At 50.2% G+C, this 20,720-nt stretch overlaps 1 protein-coding gene across 1 annotated transcript in view; it reads right to left on the bottom strand.

The window, feature by feature from the left end:
* Window positions 1-20,720, bottom strand: part of CEP89 (centrosomal protein 89) — a 64,072-nt gene that overhangs the window by 41,812 nt on the left and 1,540 nt on the right. Inside the window, exons 2-5 of the mRNA XM_029925563.1 lie at window positions 19,992-20,098; window positions 15,336-15,494; window positions 12,419-12,596; window positions 3,477-3,579 (exon numbers count right to left, since the gene is read on the bottom strand). Coding sequence (XP_029781423.1) covers window positions 3,477-3,579; window positions 12,419-12,596; window positions 15,336-15,494; window positions 19,992-20,098 — 547 coding nt within the window. The remainder of the gene's footprint in view (window positions 1-3,476; window positions 3,580-12,418; window positions 12,597-15,335; window positions 15,495-19,991; window positions 20,099-20,720) is intronic.

Consider the following 20,720-nt stretch of genomic DNA (forward strand, 5'->3'; position numbering starts at 1 on the left):
CTGGCATCACTCGAGTGCACTTTGGCACTTAGTGCGTACACAGTACACTGGGCCCTGGGTATGTATTTTATTTCCTGTTTTCTCACTGATCATTTCTCAAAAACATGACCAGACTCCTCGCCCTTCTCATTTCTACCACCTGCCGGGCAAGTGGTATAAACTATTTAAATAAGAGCAAAAGCCCCCTATCCCGTCATCCTGCCGTGTGCAAGGTGCCGCGCTGGGTACGAGCCCTGTCTGCGCGTCACGCCGCACGAACACGGCCTTGCTGCCACAACTTCTAATGGTACAGAAAAATCAAAACCCCCCCACGGTCATAATACCCTGAACCTTTCCCCTCCCAATGGCTACCAGTTGGGTATTCTTCCTTTCGGGTGTATCCGAACATATGAAACATAAAAAAATCAAACATACAACCCCTCCTCCACCTCCTTATATATACCGGACATTAGCTGGTGGGAAGGGGGCCAGCAAAAGAAATCAAAGAACGCTGGAGGCTGGAGGGCTGGCAGGGGCAGGGAAACCAAAGAAGACGTCTAGATAAACAGGGTGTGCGGGCCACGGGGACACTATTAGGGTCGTGTTCTGAGAAGACTGCCTGGCTGCTCCTGCCAGGGTGCCAAACGCAGCAGGCACCCCGGAGTGGACACGCACCTGCCGGCTTCACACAAGACGCTCCGCAGGTGCATATGCACCTGCCGGCGTCACACACGACACTCCGAAGGTGCACACGCACCTGCCAGTGTCACACACGACGCTCCGTAGGTGCACACACGCCTGCTGGTGTCACACACGACGCACGGTACACACTGGGAGCGGGGGGGTGGTGTGTGTGGCCGCTGAGAAGAGCAAGGGGCCTGCACTGGCCTTGGAGACCCCAACTTGACTGGGCAGGCAGGGGAAGACGAGCCTGCAGAGGAGATGCAGAAGGGGCACCGAGAAGAGGCAAGAGGAGAAAGGAGAGCGGGAAGTCGTGAAGCCGGGGACAGAGCCGCAGTGCAAGGCGCAGGGGTGATGGTCTATGTGGAACACTCCAGAGAAGTCCCGTAACATGAAGCCACAACACCGTGCTCTGTGTCTGTCAGGAAGGCCAGTGGTCTGGGGGAGTGACAGAGACACAACCAGCCAAAATGGAGTGCGCTGAAGAGACACAGTCAAATGAGGGAAGGGAGAAGGTGCGGAGAGAGTGGTCTTTTGCCACATCTGGCTCTGGAGGAGACAGAAAGCACAGTGGGGTGGAGGGCACAGCTGGGATCAGAGAAGGGCAGGGGACGACACCCGTGAACCCTGCAGCTCTGGCCAAGGGACTGGTGACTCAACCAAACCACTTCCGTGTCCAGTCTTGGTCCGGTCTAGGGTGCAGAATGGCACTCGTGGCTCACGGAGCTGGACAGCGTCAGCCTGTAGACAGCAAGTACCAGCTGGCATTTCGGGGAGGGGGCAGGCTGTGCTTCTGCTGTGACTGAATTTAATCCCGGCAAGAGTCTGGTCAGAGGTGCACTCAGACTGAGCCGAAGCGGGTCAAGTGCCTCAGGCAAGCCTCTCGCTATCTGGAAACGACAGAATCAACAACCCAACCACTGAAAGCCAGAGACTGTTGTGCGCTGTCAAGGATCGCCCAGCTCACACCTTCCAAAGTGCTTTTAAACATACAGACACCGGGGCGCCCGGGGGGCTCAGTCGGGTAAGCATCCAACGCTTGGTTTTGGCTCAGGTCACAATCTCACAGTTCATGAGTTCAAGCCCCACATCAGGCTCTGCACTGACCCATTCTCTCTCTCTCTCTCCCTCTCTCTCTGCCCCTCCCCTGCTCACACCCTCTCTCTGTCAAAAAATAGGCATTTAAAAAAATTGAAAGAAATACAGATGTTGGATATCAGACTAGTGCCACTAAATTTAAAATGTGGGGCAAATGTGGGGCTTTTTCACAAGTGTCCTGAGGCTTTTAATGCCCACCACAAACCAAACACTACTGCAGGAGCTGCACTCCTTCCCAGCCATCACCTGTGCCCCAAGTTCATGTTACCAAGTGTGCTGGTTATCACGGCCCCTTGGCCCCAAACCACCCCCACCGCCCGCCCGTGTGACTGCAGTGCCTCGAGCTCATCAGCAGAGGGCGCTGGAGAGTCTCGGAGGAGGAAGGGGCTCCGGCGCCTCACGGCCCCCCTCCCTCCGTCCTTTCTACTTCTTCCTCTTCTCCTCCCTCCGTCCCTTTCACACAGTGGCCAGCCAGCACTCCCCTGGAGAGGGCAGCTTTCCAGCGAGTTCTGTTACCACAGCACAGCTATCGTCTCCACCAGCCAGTGGGCCACAGCGGGCCATCCCCAGTGCGGCATCTGGGCCTTGGGTGATTCTCCAAACGTGCTTCTTCCCTTGCGTGCTCTACGTGAGCTGTGGAGGGGCTCTGCGGTATTCTCTGGACTTCCCTCTGCGCCTTTGTAAGCAACCCTGTTATACGTAAGCATTCTTCAAATTAAACTTGCCCTGTTCACATCACCACGTGCTTTCTCTTGGTTGGATTCTGACTCACAATCACACATCAGGCCACAGGCAACACAGACCTTGGAAAACAGACGGACATGTACATAAACAGCGCGCTATTCAGGATGTGTGTAAGATAAGAGGCAGGTAACAAAATAACGTGTGTGTTACATGCATATACGTTCTAAATGGTTAAAATTAACGATCTATGGCAGTATAATTACGTGTGTTTAACTTTGCATATGTCTGCATTTCGAGTCTTTCTGTTTTATGGTGAGAAAGTATTATTTATATGATTTAAAAAGAAACAGTTTCTACATAAATTTAATATTCACACAGATTTTCCCACAGGGATAAAACATGCCACCTGACCAACTGGTGTTTTCTGGTCCAGATAAGCCGAAGCTGGCGCTGTTTTCCAGTTACCTTGAGCCCAGTCCACCCTGGCGGCCCTGGTAAGGCAGCTATTGAGCCCCCCATGCGCCGGGTACAACTCCCGCTTGTGATGGTAGCCCAGCTCTCAGGAAGCTGAGAGCTGAGGCTGCCCCGGCCGTGGGTGCAGCGCACCGCGGCCTCCCGCTGTGCGAAACGAGGCAGACCCGGATGGCTGGAGACCGAGTTGTATTATAAGCGTGCCTACACCCAAGCGTGCCTTCCCCCAACACTGGACCCGCGACACCCTCACTGTCCATCCCCTGGAGACCCCGGGGAGCAGGGGGGAGGGCGGCGGGCCGTCATCCTCTCCCACATACGTCCCCTCACGGCGCACAGAACTGACAGGACCGATCGGACTCCAGAGCGAGCACCTCGCACGTTCAGGACAGCCTGACACCCAGGCCACCGGCCAGGGAGTAACGTACGCGAAAGCAAACCCGCGAACGTCCCTACTTGGAATCACAGAAGCACGCTGTCGGGGTGCAGTGGCTCTGTGTTCAAGCATTAACCAACATTTATTGCCACAAAATGCTTTGAAAATACATTAAAAATTTTTTTACCTATTTCTTGTGTACGCTGGGGGATAAGAGGCAAGCCTGGGAGCGCGTCTTGCTCAGAAGTACTTTCCTCGTCTTCACTGTCCGCCGTGTGGGACAGCAGAACCTTTTTGTTACAAAAGACGAAAGGACGTGTGATGAATGCCATCTGTCGAATCCCCTCCCGACAAACGCAAGCATCTTCCCGCACCCCTCCTCGCTGCGACCTCCCGCTCTGAGGCAAAGGGACGACACCCGGCAGGCCTGGACGAACCGCCGGCTCCCCGGGAAAAGCCTGGTAGCGAAGGCAGCGCCGCCCCCCGGGCGGCCCGTCTTCCTCCCCTGGGGGGGCTGCACCCGGCCGGCTCGCACGGCACCAGGACCGCCCTGCCCGGGTGCTGACGCTGGGCTGCTCATCTGTACGCGGGCAGAGCACTGCCGACCCGCCCTGGGAGATCCCTCGTCCGGGCCGCCGTCTGGGACCGAGGTCCGTTACACTTGCTGGCTGTGAGTCCGCCGTAAACGTGGCTTCCAGACGGAGTGGGACCCTCCCCACCACTGCCCGTGAGGGCGTCCTAGGTAGGCATCACGAGTGGTGGCCGGGCCGCGAGGCATGGGCCAGGGGGCCCACCTCGTGATGCACAGGAGTCAGTTCCGCCGGCAGCAGAGGCCGCTTGGGGGGAAGAGGGATGACCGGGTCTTGTACAACCAACCACGACAGGCGCCCTCTGGGCTGGGGTCCCTTCCGCTGCCCCGATTTCCCCGTGGAGTCTTGCCCACATGGTCGGCTGGGCTCTGCTGGGCTGCAGGCAACGGGAGGGCCAACCCCAAGGCTGACAGAGAAGCGGCAGCACTGACGGGCAGATGTCCACAAGAAGGGGCATTTCAGAGCCAGGAGCTAAGGCCGTTCCGCCCGCCAGGCTCTGGGAGCAGGGCTCCGAGGTGACCCAGCTCAGCGTGCAGACAGGTAGCCCACGCAACTTAGCTTTTGAAGGAAAAAAAAGAAGTGACTTCTTGGTTTTTATCTCCTGGGAACCGATGGCCTTGTTTGGCCTGTCACAGATCTATTAGGTGACTATCATCAAGGAGATGGGAAAGGGCTAAGGGGCCTCAAATACCGGCCCCTCCGCTAGTGTCCGAGTGCTAGGGCTGACCTCTCGTGTGCCCAGGATCACACCCGTGCGGAACATGGGCCTCTGTGAGCCGTACAGGCCCACCGGAAATACGCACATGTACACACGACTGTTTATCGCAGTGCTGGTCCTAAGAGCCCGGGCAAAACAAGCAAACATCGAGCATCAGTAAAACAAGTGAGTCACTGAACGTTAGTGTTCCACGACGGGGCGTCACACAGCGGTGACAGCGGGCCAGCTCCCGCCACGCACAACAGAAGACTCTTAAGCATTCTAAATAATACATAGGGTAATGACGAAAATCATCGTTTTCCGAGTAGGGAGAAGTAATCTAAGGGAACTTTAAAAAAAAAAAAAAAACTTTTTTTTAAAGTTTATTTACTTTTGAGAGAAAGAGACAGATACAGAGCATGAATGGGGGAGGGGCAGAGAGGGGGAGACACAGAATCCGAAGCAGGCTCCTGGCTCTGAGCCGTCAGCACAGAGCCCGATGCAGGGCTCGAATCCATGAACCACAAGATCATGACCTGAGCCAAAGTCAGACACTTAACCGACTGAGCCACCCAGGCGCCACTAAGGTGATTTTCTAAGAGCTAATCTGCTCCAAGAGTCAAGGCCGTGGGAAGCAGCGGCATCTCCTTGGGTCACGGAGGGAAACTCCTGGGAGCCTAGTAACGTCAGTCTTTTCTTTCTAAGTGGGTTCAGCCACTGGGCAAAGATTCACAGAGCTGCACGTTTATGGCCTATGTACCTCAGGGAGTACTTCATATCTTGATAAATAAGCCTTAAGAATCTGTAACAATATCCTAAAAGCCACTCTAATTTAAAGGTATGAATTTAAATCATTTCTTAAATTCCTTGGTAATTACAGCAAAACTCGTCTGGGTACTGGAGAAAGGGAAGGAACAGGCAGGCTGGCGGGAGCGCGGCCATCAGCGAGGCCGGCAGCACCGTACCGGCCCCCTCCTCCTGGGCGGCCCAGCACCCCAGACTGTAGAGAGGAAAGTGTACATGCTCTAATAAGTGGGGTAACCATGGGGGGGGGGAGTATAATTTGCAAGCTAGTGGAGGGAAATAAATTGAACCCAAAAAAATCATCAAAGAAAGGAAGACAAAAATTTTTTAAAAAGGGACAAATAGAAAAAAATAAATCCATATATGGATATCAAATATATCCACATATACCTTAAATATAAAAGGACTAAACGCTTTGGTAAAAAGATAAAGGAAAAATTGGGCAAACCCACTTAACAAGAACCATATGCTACAGTGTATAAATGGAGGAACTGTGTGGCAGCTGAGTTATATCTCAGTAAACTCGTTTTTTAAAAACGATATGCTGTGTAAGGGGCGCCGGGTGGCCCTGTTGGTTCAGCGCCCACCTTCGGCTCAGCTCACGACCTCACAGTTGGTAAGTGAAGCCCTGTGTCGGGCCCTGTGCTGACAGCTCAGAGCCTAGGGACTGACTCAGATTCTGTGTCTCCCTTACTCTCTGCCCCCCCCCCCCACTTACACTCTCTCTCTCTTAAAAATAAATAAACATTAAGAAAAAACTATATACTGTTTACGAGACACAGATAAATGTCAGGATAGGGAAAGGTTGAAATGAAAGAACGGAAATAAAACAGATCATGCAAATATCAAAGAGAAGACATGTGGAGAATGTCACACAGAATAGATGTTAAAGCAAAACATATTTTTAGAGGTAAAAAGGTTCACTTTATAGCAACCAAATTTTCGATTTACCAAGACGATACAGTTTTAAGCTTATGCACAAGTAACAACGTGGTTGGATGGAAAAGAATACATGTTCTGGGATTTCATGCAGGTAACGTTCAAAGACATGCACAAGTGATCGTGGTGTCGGAAGCCCTCTCTCACTTGGAGGAGAAAACCTGCCAACACAGCCAGGAAGCTGCGGTGCGGACTCCCGTGGCTTCGAGAGCGAGAGGCCTGGGCCACCGGCCTGGCGGGGTGGCGTCCCCACTACTCCTGGGCCTCCGGCAGGGATAAGCCGGACGACACAGGGCCCAGCCCAGGCAGCACGGCCACCTTCCCAATGCCTCTCCTCACATCGGGATGCTCAGGGAAGCAGCCCACCCCGTGTGCATTACATGGTCATCGCAGGTAGAATAACACGAGGGTCCGGCTAGCCCCACTCGGGGGAAGCCAAGGCAAGGTGTGCTAAGAAGGTGCAGGGAACCAAGAACTCATTCTGGAAGGGGCAATTCTGCTTTTCGAGGTAGGAGGGCCTCTGGAGCTCCTACAACATGCTGGACGAGGGGCTGGGGACCCACGCCGCCTCACATGCTGCACGGAGACCCCACCACGGGAGTCGGCGGGGCTCGCGCTCTGGGTGGCTCCTGCACCTTGGCTGGAGTGACGGCTTGGCGCCTTACGTGCTGTCCCGGCCTTCTCCTGCTACTGATGGGGGCGAGGCGCGCGCTGGTAGAGCAGCATCAATAATCCACATGCACATAAACTAACGGGGGCACCGCTGTCTGCACCCGGGCATGTGCGTGAACGCAGAGGCTGCAGGAGTCTGGCCGCAGCAGGCAGGCACTGCTGCAGCGCCCTCCTTTCTCCCCTGCTAACAGATTCCCGATGTGGTTTGGTGCGAATGGACTCAGCCCTCGGGTTGAGGCATGGGAATCCTCTTCCCCCAGCCAGTAACTGGTCAAGGGAAGGGCATGGGACCAATGAGATCCCTCCTGGGAGATTTCTGGGGGGAACAAAACATCTTCCCTGATATTACAGAGCAGCCTAACGAGAAGGGCCTTGCCTACTTCTTCCTTTCTGCTTTGGGACCAGGGCCGGCGATCCCCACTGGTGACCATGAAAAGGAGGCCACAGGCATCTCAGGTGGCAGCATTCTATAGGTGTTTGAAGCAACATTAGCGTCTCCTCAGAGAGTTAAACATCTATTATTTAAACCTTATGTTCCTCTATTCCATGTTTGCAGCCAAAAGAAGACGGAGTGGCCACAGGGGCTGCTGCTGGAGAGAAGAGGAGGGTTGGAATAGGCTTCGGGGCAGGCTGGAGCCTTACCGCGCTACCCACGGCTTTTAAAGAAACACGTGTCCATGCGCTACGTGTGTTATAGAAAGAAAAATGTAAAGAAACTGGAAACCATGGGGAGAGAAGGGGGCATTCCTCATCCTCGACAGCAGCAGCAGCTCTAGAATGTCCACGAGTCCCTGGCCTCCAGAAGTTTCTAGAGAGGACTAGTTTACCCCTGCGGGAATGGGTCCTCTCTGGGCTCCCATCCAAGCACATGGCAGACACTCAAATGTCAGTTTGTTGGTCGGTGGTTGGATACGGTCCTTTGTGACGAGACGGTCTGCGCACCCACACACACAACTGCAGCGAGGATGGGGACAGGGGAGCTTCAATAACCTCCTAGTCCTGATTTCTACGCAAAAACGGTAACAAGGCATTTACACTACACTCTCCTCCCTTAAAACCTACTGAAATCCAGCAGAAGAATGAGGGGGACAAAAAAGAAAAAAAAATAAAGCTTAGTCAATGGCAGAAAACAGCTACAAATCTAGGAAATCTGGAACACAGGGTGAATGCCCAAAGCTGCCAAACTTCTTCAGGCTTCATGGATGCAGACACTTGTAAAACCAGAAAGCATCACAGTCACAAAGGTCTACAGTGATGCTCTGATGGGTTCAATGAGAGCAAGGGTGCGAATGTGCCCAAGAGATGCAGTCAGTCCCGCAGGGCAGAGGCAAGGGGGAGAAGAATCTAACGGGACACACTAGTGGAGAGCCCACCTTCGCTGTCCAGAATCCAGCCTCTCCAAGAAACGAAGGACAGCAAACACTGACATTAGGAACCCAAAGAAGAGATACATGAAATCAGGAAAAGTGATAAGGTAACAAAAGATGTGAAAAGCAAATCGGCAGGACTAAAAACCAAAAGGAAAAATAAAGCAAAACAGAGGAGGTAAAAGCTGTACTAGAAGGAATTACACAGTGACAAAGAGCTGACAGTGATGAGGAAGGTATGCAGAGGAAATCACAGAAAGTGGCAAGGTGACAACTGACTATAGAAAACATAACAGACGTGGAAGACAAACAAAAGACGGCCAACAAATGTATAACTGATGTTCCCAAAGGAGAATGAAACAAATAGATAAGATTAACATAGGGAAAGGAACTGTTCCCAGGAAAAAAATTTTTAAAAAAGGAGAGGAAAATCTCTGTCTGCAGAACTAATAACAAACTAAAGTTCAGGAAAGACGGACAGAAAATAACACATACCACAATTAATTCTGGTGAAGTTACTGAACTGAGGAGACAAAGAATGACCCTGGCAAGGTATTAGGCAGAAGAATCAAGTGACCTCAAAGGGAGAAGCAAGCAGTGGGAGCTCCCTCCTGTCCTTGGCAGTCTCCCCTGGCGCTCTCCCGACCTGGTCTCACACCACCTGGTACCCTTCCTTTGACTGGTGACGGTGTGGCTGTGGGTTCTGCCCTGCACTGCCTCTCCAGCGCCTGGCACGATGCCTGTATTCACTTAACGCTGTTAAGTTACTGGCCGGCCCAAAGACGGTGTCCTCCCCAACAGTCCTTTAGAGGATGAAGAAACGGAGGTGCAGAGAGGTGATCTGATGTACCCAAGCCTTACGACTGGAAGCAGAGAGGCGGGGACTTGAACTCAGGTCTCTGAGTGCCCAGGGCACTGTTCTGTCCACTGGACGTTGGCATCGCACGAACTGACCACAAATTCACGCCCCCACTTCCCCTGCAGCCTTACTTGTGGGTGGCACCAGGAAGAAAACTGCTGAAAACAAGATTTGCTTTCCAAGTTAGGCCATTTCTGGGCGGGTGCACACTTCCCATGGAGATGTTTGCCCAGACTACCCTGAAACACAGGCATGGGGTATAGATCTAAATACAAATTGCCAGAGTTGGGTTGCTATTTCCTTATCTTTCTAGTTTTGCAAATTGTTTACTTTAAAGGAAGTATGAATGGTTCATAAAAAAGGATAGAATTATATTTACCTCAGATTACAGACTGTAAATACAGAGAAGCCAAGGTTACTTTTTTTTTATATTAAATGTACCCCACCGGCATGTCTCCTTCAGAGCTAATGTCACCTAGTAATTAAATAGCAGTCTCACATGCTCCACACACCCATTTTCCCCCAAAGATAAACACTTCAATCATATAAAATTAAGAATAGTTGGGGGGCGCCAGGGTGGCTCAGTCAGTAGAGTGTCCGACTTCGGCTCAGGTCATATCTCACAGTTCGTGGGTTCAAGCCCCGTGTCGGGCTCTGTGCTGACAGCTCAGAGCCTGGAGCTGCTTCCGATTCTGTGTGTCCTTCTTTCTCTGCCCCTCCCCTGCTCATGATCTGTGTCTGTCTCTCAAATAAATAAATGTTTAAAAAAAAAAAGAATAGTTCGCCAGTTTCAAAGAAAGCTTCATGTCTAAGAAATATTCTCAACAGGCACAAGACAATAAACACAAAGTTTAATTCTAAAAGAGAAAATGGGTCGCCCTGGTCTGAATCCTACCTCTGCCACTGGATGGTTGGTTGGGTAACTCTAGGCAAGGCGCTTACCCTGTTTCTTCACCACTTAACACCGTGGGCGTGAAGTGAATGAGATGGTACAGAGAAGCTGCCCAGCATGTATTAAATGCTCAGAAAATGTCAATGTGTCTTTCTCCACCTACTGTCTAGGCCCTGCAAACCTCCCCCACCCAAAACACCTAACTGTAAGTCTGTGGGAAATTGAAATCCCTTTCCAGCTTAAAGGGCCCTTTCTCACACCATCTGCCAACCGGCCAGGACAACGTACAGGCTGTGATGAGCCCCTCCAACTGCAATCAGGTCGTAGCACCCCACCTCTGGTTCCTGGGCTGTACAGGGAAGGCTTTCCTGTTGGCTGGGATGCACAGAGTGTGGTGACCGGCACGCACACGCTGCTGGCGGGAAGGCCAAAGGGGGAAAAACGGTTTTGGAGAAAGAACAATCTGGCGATATCTAGTGTGACCCAGCACGCACAGGTGTGTGTGCCAACGTGTGAGGAAATGACCAAACGTTCATTAGTAGGTATGTAGATAAAAAAATTAAGGTGGATTCATCTCAAAACTGCAACACTGAGTGAGAAAAGCCAAGAGATGGAAAGACTGGTTTAGGACGGTGACTATATATATACATATATATGTACGTATATATATATATATATATATATATATATAGAGTCCTGTATTTGTGAGCTGACACTTATTTGGAGAATAAAATAAACAATAAAACCATCGACTTTTAGAATGTATTCCAAGTGCAAGAGCAGGTGGCTTTCCAGGGAGGGAGACAAAGATTTCAACCCTACCTGTGATTTCAGTTCTTTTCACGAAAGTTGAAACGAGAAAAGCTAACGAGATGGTGTGACTTGCTCACTCTGGAGAACCAGAGCACTGGTGTGTTGTGCTACCGGCTACTTCTCGGTTCTTCTCCTTGCTGGTAGCTACAGAAAATGCACATGTTCAGCTTGAATATAAACGGAAATGTCAAGCAGCGTTCCGAAGCCGTGGCACCAACTCACACACCCGCCAGGATTACCCAGCTCCTCCAGATCCTCACCAACTCTTGATACTGGCTAGCTGTCTTGCTCTAGCTTCCGAATTTTAAATTAAAACCATTATTTCCCTTTTGCTCATGGGTCCCGAAGTGGCTATGACAGACGTGCCTACAAAATACAAGCTCTGTCTTGCTAAGGATGCAGGAGGTTGCCTGGTCACTGTGATCTCTCTCTTCTACGGGAAACGGGGTGGCAAGCTGCACTTCCCCAGATGGGTGAGGGATACAACTCCGCCTGTAACCTCGGTGCAAAATGCTGGCCAGAGGGCGTGCAGACGGAGCGGGAGCGGGACCTGCCCTGGGCCGGCTGGAGCCCCGCGGCAGAACGTCCTCTGGGCTCGGCAGCCGGCTGCCTGCCCCAGGGCCCGCCTCACTGCACGTTACCGTCTGCCTATGTTCATGAAATGCCCACATAAGGATTCCTCCAAATGGGCTCCCTAGGGCCACTGAACATGTGAGTCAATACTGTGGGGGGCAATCAATAGAAATATAATCAATATGAATATAACTCGATGCTGCAAGTCTGTATATAGAGTCACTCCGAGCACCACATGTGCTAGGGACGGCAGAAAAGAGGAGAGAAAAAGAAATAACAGTGCTGACTTTTGCCATGAGGAAATAGCACTATCCAGTTCCCCAGACCCTGGAGCAGCTTGGGGAGCAGTGGACAAACGGGGCCCTTCGATCTCTCTGTGCCTCAGTTCCCGCCGTGCGACGGGGCCATCAATGCAACCGACCTCCCTGAGGCCGCGGGGACAGTGCACACGCGAGCTTGAAACAGAGACTCACACCGGTAAGCGCTCGGAGAACGCCAGCCGCCGCAGACACGGCGATGTTCCTCTCGTCACGCGTGAATTTGAAGAAACGTTGCAACAGGCATGGTGACACAGGAGAAGTGATCAGAAGGGTCGCTTTGTGGGCGGCGGGGGGCGGGGGGGGGGCGGGCGCGGCACGGAACAGAGCCGGCTTTGCTTTCTAGCACTGGATGGAAATCTACGTTAAGGATGCGGAGATGATCATTTTTGTCTCTGAAGGACCTGTCTTTGGACGATCAGGGCAAGAGGTGGAGACTGTGGCCTAACCAGACCAAAACCGAGACCGCCCACGTGAAGAGAAATCAGCCCCCAAACAAAAGCCATCACAAAAGAGAGAAAGGCAAATCCGGACTAATGCACTCTGTACAGTTTTACGGTAGGTTACCGTCAAGGTGCAGAAGAAATTCTGGAATGTGGTGAATACCTGATTTCTGAGGGGCACGGCATACACAGCGTCACCGAGGCCTCCCTCTCCTTGGCGAGCACTGACGTCATCCAGCTCCAAGCAGCTGGACGACAAGTGTGTGTCGGAGTCCTCCTCGTAGCCCAGCATTTCAAAGGACGGCAAAGACGTTCTTCTTGTCTCATTCTGCCGGTTTGGTCTGCATTACAATGTTGAGAGCGAAATAAGTAAACAAGCAAGCAAGGCACTTAACGCTTCACATTAGCATATAGACATGTACTAGATGTCCTACCTCAAAGTCCGTGCCATAGAACTGTTTCAGCTACATTACGAAAAATACAGAAGCTAAAGGAGGAAGTCATCCACTATCTCGTCTCTTTGCACACTCTTAGCATTTCTAGTTTTCTACCTAAGTTTTTATATTTCCTTTCACTCCATACCTATACAATTTGCTTCACTGGTAACATGTTTTTAAAGTCAAGATGTTAAAAGATCAGACTCGTGAAGATATACCAGTGTAGTCAGCCGCTCCCTGTACTTAGGGTTTTTCCCCCCAATTTTCACCGATTTTTGGTTTGCTTTTGTTTGTTTTTTAGTGAGCTCTACACCCAGTGTGGGGCTCGAACTCATGACCCTGAGATCTAGAGTCAGCACGCTCTGCTGACTGAGCTAGTCAGGCGCCACCCCCTCCCCCGCACCGATTTTCACGGTTATAAATAACTCTGTAATGAACATCTATGTGCAGATAATCTCTTCCTTATGTAGGATTAGTCTTATGAACAAATAACTGTATGGCAGACGGCTGAGTCCAATGGTAAGACTATTTGGTGGGTCTATGAGCATACCGCACAGAATCATTTCACCAACCAACTCCCCAGCGTGGGACTACATCAGTAACGGTTTTCCAAAACTTGCCAAAAGAATTCGAACCTCACTGTATGCATCTGCATTTCTTACTGAAACAACACATATTTGTTTTCTATACTTTGCTTCTAGTTTATATATATATAAACTAGACATACAGATAGATACTTATATACTTTGCTTCTAGGATGTCCATTCCAATTTGAAATTAACTTCTTTATCTACAAAGTTAAAACCCCAGCTTTTTATTTACTGTAAATACTTTCCTATTCTACTAATTCCGTGGTGGCTATGTAAATCTTTTTAACGTACAGATGATTAAACAACATTCATTTTTACCTTCTAAGTTATCAGAAGTGCACAGTAGGCATCTCCTTCTGAGAGGTTTGAGAAGACTGGCATAGGATTTCATGGTCCTATTTATGCGTAGGTGCCAAATAATCCTTTCATGTAACAGGAATTTGTTCGGTATAGGAACCAGGCGAGGCCTGAAGCTGATTTCCCCTACTATTGCCTATCACAGTGCTGTCGGATCCTTCCTTCCCTGTTGCTCTGCGGGGCTGCCTGTGTGACACAGTGACAGGCAGGTACCGGGTCCCCTCAGGGCATCCTGTGCACGTCTCCACCACAGAACCAGGCCTGTTTTCGCTACTTCAGCTACGCCTTGGGTGCCTGGGGGGCTTAGTCGGTCAAGCACCGACTCTGGACTTCGGCTCAGGTCGTATCTCCCGGTTTGTGAATTTGAGCCCCTGGGAGGCCTCTGGGCTGACAGCGCAGAGCCTGCCTAGGAGTCGATCTCCCTCTCTCTCTGCCTCTCCCCTGCTCGTCCTCTATCTCCCTCTCAAAATGAATAAAAATAAACTTAGGAAAAATAAAATAAAGTATGAGGTGGCTAATCTAGCCTTCCCCCAGAGGCCTATTCTTCCTTTCTGGATTTCCTCTGATGGATTTAGTGGCTTATTCTTCCTAGTGAAGTTTGGGATCACTTCCTCACGTTTAGTTCTTATTCGGCTGGAGTAAAATTCTTACCGGGAGAAATACAGGCTCCCTTCAAACATCTCAAAATGAAGTCAAGATTTAAATGTGAAAACCAAAAACATAAACATGTCCTAGAAGGACGTAAGTGAGCATTTATATAACAGGGAAGGTCTTTCTAGATTTCACAAGACTGCCAGAAACTACAAAGACTGATCGATCTGACTTCATAAAACATACACAACATTTGGGATATGGAAAAACTTCCAAGAACAAAATTGAATAAACACAACAGATAAAAGGCAAATCTGGTCATGAATCCCCACCCCGACCCCACAGGCCCTTAAAGTCCTGTGTCTTTCTTCCTGTTCCTCCTAAGTCGGGGTGGGAAAGGGGGGGGGACACCAAACCTCGGGACGGGACACCTCAGGTATCACCAGGCTGGCCCCGCCCCCCCTCCAGGCCATCCTAAATGACTCCCCACTTGACCGAGTGTCCCCAGCCACAAACATCTCCCTTCAGCTGCCCCCATGTGTCAGGCTCCCTCTTCTCGGTCCTGAAAGTTCATCCCAGCCCCACACTGACCTGCCCCCCGCCCAAACCCTTGAGCCGTCTGTCCCCAGGCGTCCCCGTACTCCCGCAGCTCTGCCCGCAACGCCGCCTTCCTCAGGAGGAAGCCACCCAGCCCTGTGCCGGCTCTCAGTGCAAGCCCCAGAGACAATGATGCCTGAAGGTCTAGCATGGGCGCCAGTGCAGGTAAAATCAGTGTGAAGTTCAGAGAGGAGACACACAAGAAGCGGCAGGTGACAACTCTCCTCCTCTAGGCTGTGGCAGAGAGTCCCGTGACGGGCTAAAGGCAGCACTGAACTCACTGGCTCTGCGGTCAGGAGAACGAGCAGGGCTTTCCCGAGCCATAACTGGTCAACAGCCGCTCTAGAGAAAATGCTGGTGCGATTCTAAAGCAGTGTCCCAGGACGGTGAAAAACCAGAGTCCTGGGCTCCAGTCCTGCGCACGCGCACGCACGCACGCACGCGCACGCACGCACGCGCCGTTGCTCCTCTGCCCGGGAAGCAGCAGAGCCAGCAGCAGGGCCCTTACTGAAGTCTCAGCTCGGAGGCGGTGGCATAGGGCTGGATGCCACCGTCCTTGTCCACGGAAGTCGTGTCGCTCTCAGACAGGGATCTCTGGCGAGGCTGAGGAATGGCCACAGTCCGGCCGGTCAGCGTTGTTGCGAGGATGACTGCAGCCAGGGCAGACCTAGGACACAAACATGCCCGTGAGAAGGTGAGACCCGAGCCCGCAGACGACGGCCGACGGCAGGGCCGAAGAACGAATGGAGGTCGACTTCTGTTCCGGAACGTTCGGTGCGCGTCTACGGACCGCACGCCCGCCGCCTCGCCCGTGCCCTCAGACCACCTTAGCCCATTATCACGCCAACAGATGTGACCATCATCTCCATTTTTTGGTAAGATATAAATGACTTGCCCCAGATTTCCTAGCTCACAGCAGATGGGTCCGGGTCTCTAACCCTGGGAGTCTATATTCAGGTAGTTTCCTATTAAAATGAAAGATCAGAATGGGGGGGGTAAAAAGGATATAATAAGATAAAAAAAAGATTTTAAAAGGCATTTTAGGGGCACCTGGGTGGCTCAGTTGGTTAAGCGTCTGACTTCAGCTCAGGTCATGATCTAGTGGTCCGTCGGTTCGAGCCCCACGTCAGGCTCTGTGCGGACAGCTCAGAGCCTGGAGTCTGCTTTGGATTCTGTGTGTCCCTCTCTGCACCTCCCCCACTTACATTCTGTCACTCCCTGTCTCTCAAAAATAAATAAACATTTAATGTTTTTTTAAATTTTATTTTTGAGATACAGAGAGAGGCAGCGTGAGCAGGGGAGGGTCAGAGAGAGAGGGAAACAGAATCTGAAGCAGGCTCCAGGCTCTGAGCTAGCCGTCCGCACAGAGCCCGACGTGGGGCTCAAACCCACGGACCATGAGATCATGACCTGAGCTGAAGCCGGATGCTTAACCGACTGAGCCACCCAGGCGCCCCTAAATAAACATTTTAAAAAAGGCATTTTAAAAACGCTTGCAGGGGCACCTGGGTAGCCTAGTCGGTTAAGTGTCAGACATCAGCCCAGGTCATGATCTCACGGTTTGTGGGTTCGAGTCCCGTCTCAGGCTCTGCGCTGACAGCTAGTTCAGAGCCTGGAGCCAGCTTCGGATTCTGTGTCTCCCTCTCTCTCTCTGACCCTCCCCTGCTCGCACTGTCTCTCTCTGTCTCTCAAGAATAAATAAAAAACATTGAAAAATTAAAGAAAAGAGATGCTGTTGTTTTATGCTTTAAGCCACTGAGTACTGGTGTCATCGGTTACACAACAATAAATAACAAATACAATAATGCCTTTCGTCAAACAGTGCTGGGATGACTGGATGTCCACGTGCAAAGTAAATGAACTTGAATCTGTACCAACTACACCACATTCAAAAATAAACTCAAAATGAATTTTTGACCTAAAGGTAAGGCCCCAAACTATAAAACTTCTAGAAGAAAATATAGCAGAAAGTCTTTGTGGCCTTCAGGGAGGCAAAGATTTCTTAGATATGATAATGAATGATGGTCTGTAAAAGAGAAAAATTGGTATGACAAACTTCATAAAAATTTAGAAGCTTCCACTCTTTATATTTTTTAATGTTTGCTTGTTATTTTGAGAAGAGAGGGAGAGAGAGAGAGAGGGAGAGGGGGTGTGAGGAAGCAGGGAAGGGGCAGAGACAGAGCGAGAATCCCAAGCCGGCCCCCCGCTCTCGGCGCAGAGCCCAGCACGGGACTTGATCTCACAAACCATGAGATCCTGATCTGAGCCAAAATCAAGAGGCAGACACTTAACCAACTGGCACCCCCGCCTGTGCCCTTTGAAAGACACTGTTAAGAGGATGAAAAGACAAGCCACGGATGGGAAGAAAATATCTGCAAAGCTCATATTTGGTAAAGGACTTGCATCCAGAACATATAAAAAACTCCTGAAACACAGAGGAACACACACAACCCAGTTTTTAGAAGTGGGCACAAAATGTGAACAGAAGCTCCACCAAAGAAATATACAGATGACAAATGCACATGAAAAGATGCTTAATAACCTTGGTTAACAAAAAAAAATGCCACCCCTCCAAAAAACCAAAAAGCAACACCCCACAATTGGATACTGCTACACACCCATCAGAACGTCTAAAATGTAAAAGATTGGGCAGGACGATCCCTCCTGCCCTCCCTTTCCAAGCTAGGCCTGACAGAGAGAGGGCCGGTGAGAAGGGCCGCGCTGCGTCCATGAGGCAGCGACTACAGATCATTCCTCCACCATTCATCAGCGCCTCTGTGGGGTGAGCTTCGAGATAGGCCCCCTTGGGCAGAAAGATCCAGACAACGGCAAGGAGGGAGCTGGGAATTTCAGATGTGCACATGGACTCCAGGCACAACAGAGCCGCCAGGGCCGAGGGAATCAGGAACGGCCCGTTTGGGGTCAGTATGCGACCCTCCAGAACGCATGAGGAGGACAGAGACTTACCGAAAAAGCTCTAAACATTGTTATCTGTGCACCTTTCCCCACTTTCAAAATCCTGGAAACAGGCAATACGAGTTAGAACTAATGTCAAGTAAATTTATAAAACCACTCACTCACTCATACCCACACACACCCACACACACACCTGTGACCAAAGTAAGTGTTGGGGACGACGTAAAGCAGCTAGAACTCATACAATACTGGTCAGGACATAAGTTAAATAAAAACTTCGGAAGACATTCTGACAGTTACTTAATAAATATACACCTTGTATATGACCCACTTATTCTACTCCTAGATATTTTTTCGAGAAAAAGGAAGGCGTATGTGAGAAACAAAGATTTGTGCACAAAAAAAAAAAAAGATTTGTGCACAAATATTCACAGCAACTTTATTTCTAAAGTAAGAAAACCCTCAAACAACTTAACTATCCGTCCACAGGTGAATGGAGAAGCGACCTGTGACACATTTATGGTTCATGTAGGGAACACCGCTCAGCAATAAGAAGGGCGGATTACTGATTTTTCACAACAATATGGATGAATCTCAAAATAATCACGCTGAATCAAAGAAGCCGGCATAATGATCTTGATTATTCCATTTATACAAAATTTTAGAAAAAGGAGGCGAACCTAAGGTGACAGAAAACAGACAGAGGCTGCCTGGGGACGGGGTGAGAGTACATTGGGCAGAGGCACAGGGTGTGGGAGAGGAGAAGGAGGTAGGAATCGCAAAGGGCCTTGAGGGAACTTTAGGGGACCGTGGATGGATTTATTATCTTGCTTGCAATGATGGTTTCATGTGTGGAAACATGTAACAATTATAAGTTCAGTACACCTCATGAACCAATTTAATAAAGGTACAAGACTGTCTAAGGCAAAATAGTAACAAGACATAGATCTAGAATGTATGACCAGGGCACCCGGGTGGCTCAGTCGGTTAAGTGTTCAACTCTTGATCTCAGCTCACGTCATGATCTTGCAGTTCGTGAGTTTGAGCCCCATGTTGGGCTCCGTGCTGATGGCGCTTGGGATTCTCTCTCTCCCTCTCTCCCACACTACCTCTCTCCCAAAATAAGTAAATAAACTTAAAAAAAATTTAAATGTATGACAACAGTAAAAACGAAGAACGGGGAGGGGGAAAGAGCAGTAAACCGCTGTAAGATTCCTACACTATTACACTACCCGTGAAGTGCAATAACACCTAAGTTTAATTTGAATGCTGTTCTTTATTTTTTTTTAATGTAAAAATATGCCAAAACTGCCAAAGCCTTGTTAAGGACAGAGTGAAATATTGTTCTGAAGCACTTACAACAGTCCTCAGCAAGGGTAAACACTAATAAACGGATATTCTTGTTATCAACGTGGTACTTAAGGAAGAAACAAACACTAAAAATATTTCAAAGTGTTTTTCCTCGGAGGCCTACGACATTCTAGTTTCAAGGCGCACTCAAACACAGGTCCTCACGCGACTTCACCGGCAACAGTCAAGTCATGTGTCCACGTTTTTTACAGAGAAAACATAGTCTAAAATTCTCCTGTGGCTAAAGCCTTGGAAGGTGAAGGCAGGGGTCTTAGGTATAAAAGAAAATCAGGTCTCCGGTGTTAGCACTGGACATGGGGAAATCCCAGGCGCCGGACAGTGAGCACACTTGTCCCTCTTGGGAGCTCTTTATTTTTTTAATGTTTATTTCTTTATTGTGAGAGAGTGAGAGTGTGTGAGCAGAGGAGGGACAGAGAGAGACAGGGAGAGAATCCTAAGCAGGTTCCGTGTTATCAGTGCAGAGGTCAATGGGGGCTTGAACTCACGAACTGTGAGATCATGACCTGAACCAAAACCAAGAGTTGGATGCTTAACACACTGAGCCACCCAGGCGCCCCCCAAAATCAGCTCTTTTAAAAGGCAGACAGACTTGAGCTTCAAAAGAAGATTTCTGTGCATAATTCACATTCCTTTGAGCATCCTATGAACTTGGGCTTTAGGGCTTTCTATTTGGAAAAAGACTATTTATGGAATGTGCAAACTCCATACACCTGAAAAGGACAGACCATTATCCCACAGAGAATCCATGTTAGTACCTCATTATGGGAGCATGACAAACACTTCGAAGGTCATGGATCTAATGGCCCTCCTTGTGATTTTCTTACCAGTTTCAACAGTTCCAGGACCTCCCACCGGGCGGCTGCTCACAGAGACTCACCTGGGTCTCTCCGGAGAAGGGTTGGGGCTGCGGGGAGGCGGTGTGCGGGGCACAGCTGGCTTCGGCGCGATGCAGGCCGCAGGCAGGAGGCCATGGATGATGTGTTTCTGCACAAATGAAACCCGGCAGGGTCACTGGTGGATGGGATCACCCGGGTCCTGTCACCACCCCTCCTTGGGCCAAAGAGGGCCACCCGGCCACCCAGGGTTCAAACCCCACCAGGAACCCACCTGGCCAGGGAGGCATGCCCACCCAGGGAACACCACTGCAGCTGCCCATGGCAGGAGCCCTCTCGTCTTCCCCTCCTCAGAGGGGCCTCCCTGACAACCCCAGAGTCACCCTCTAGGACTCCAGTCTCACAGCGTGAACCCCGATGACTCTAGGCCTTCACTTGCTGCCCCCACCCCCCGCAGAATGGAAGCTTCTTGAGAGCTTCTTGTCTTTATCAACATTGGAACTCACTCACTTCCCTCCTTACTCAGCATCTGGTAGAAGTTTAATAAAGATTTTGGACAATTTGTCTCAAAAGATGCAGAATAATGACAACTAGTCCCTACGCACAATGAAAACTCAGAGAATCTGGCTCTAGGCAACTGGCAGTCATTCAGAAGTTTCTTTTTAAGTTTATTTTTTAATTTGAGAGAGAGACAGTGTGCAAGTGGGGTAGAGGGAGAGAGGAGAGGGGGAGAATCCCAAGCACTGGCACTGCAGAACCCGCTATGGGGCTTG

Source organism: Suricata suricatta, chromosome 16 (genome assembly GCF_006229205.1).
Source record: "Suricata suricatta isolate VVHF042 chromosome 16, meerkat_22Aug2017_6uvM2_HiC, whole genome shotgun sequence".
NCBI lineage: Eukaryota > Metazoa > Chordata > Mammalia > Carnivora > Herpestidae > Suricata > Suricata suricatta.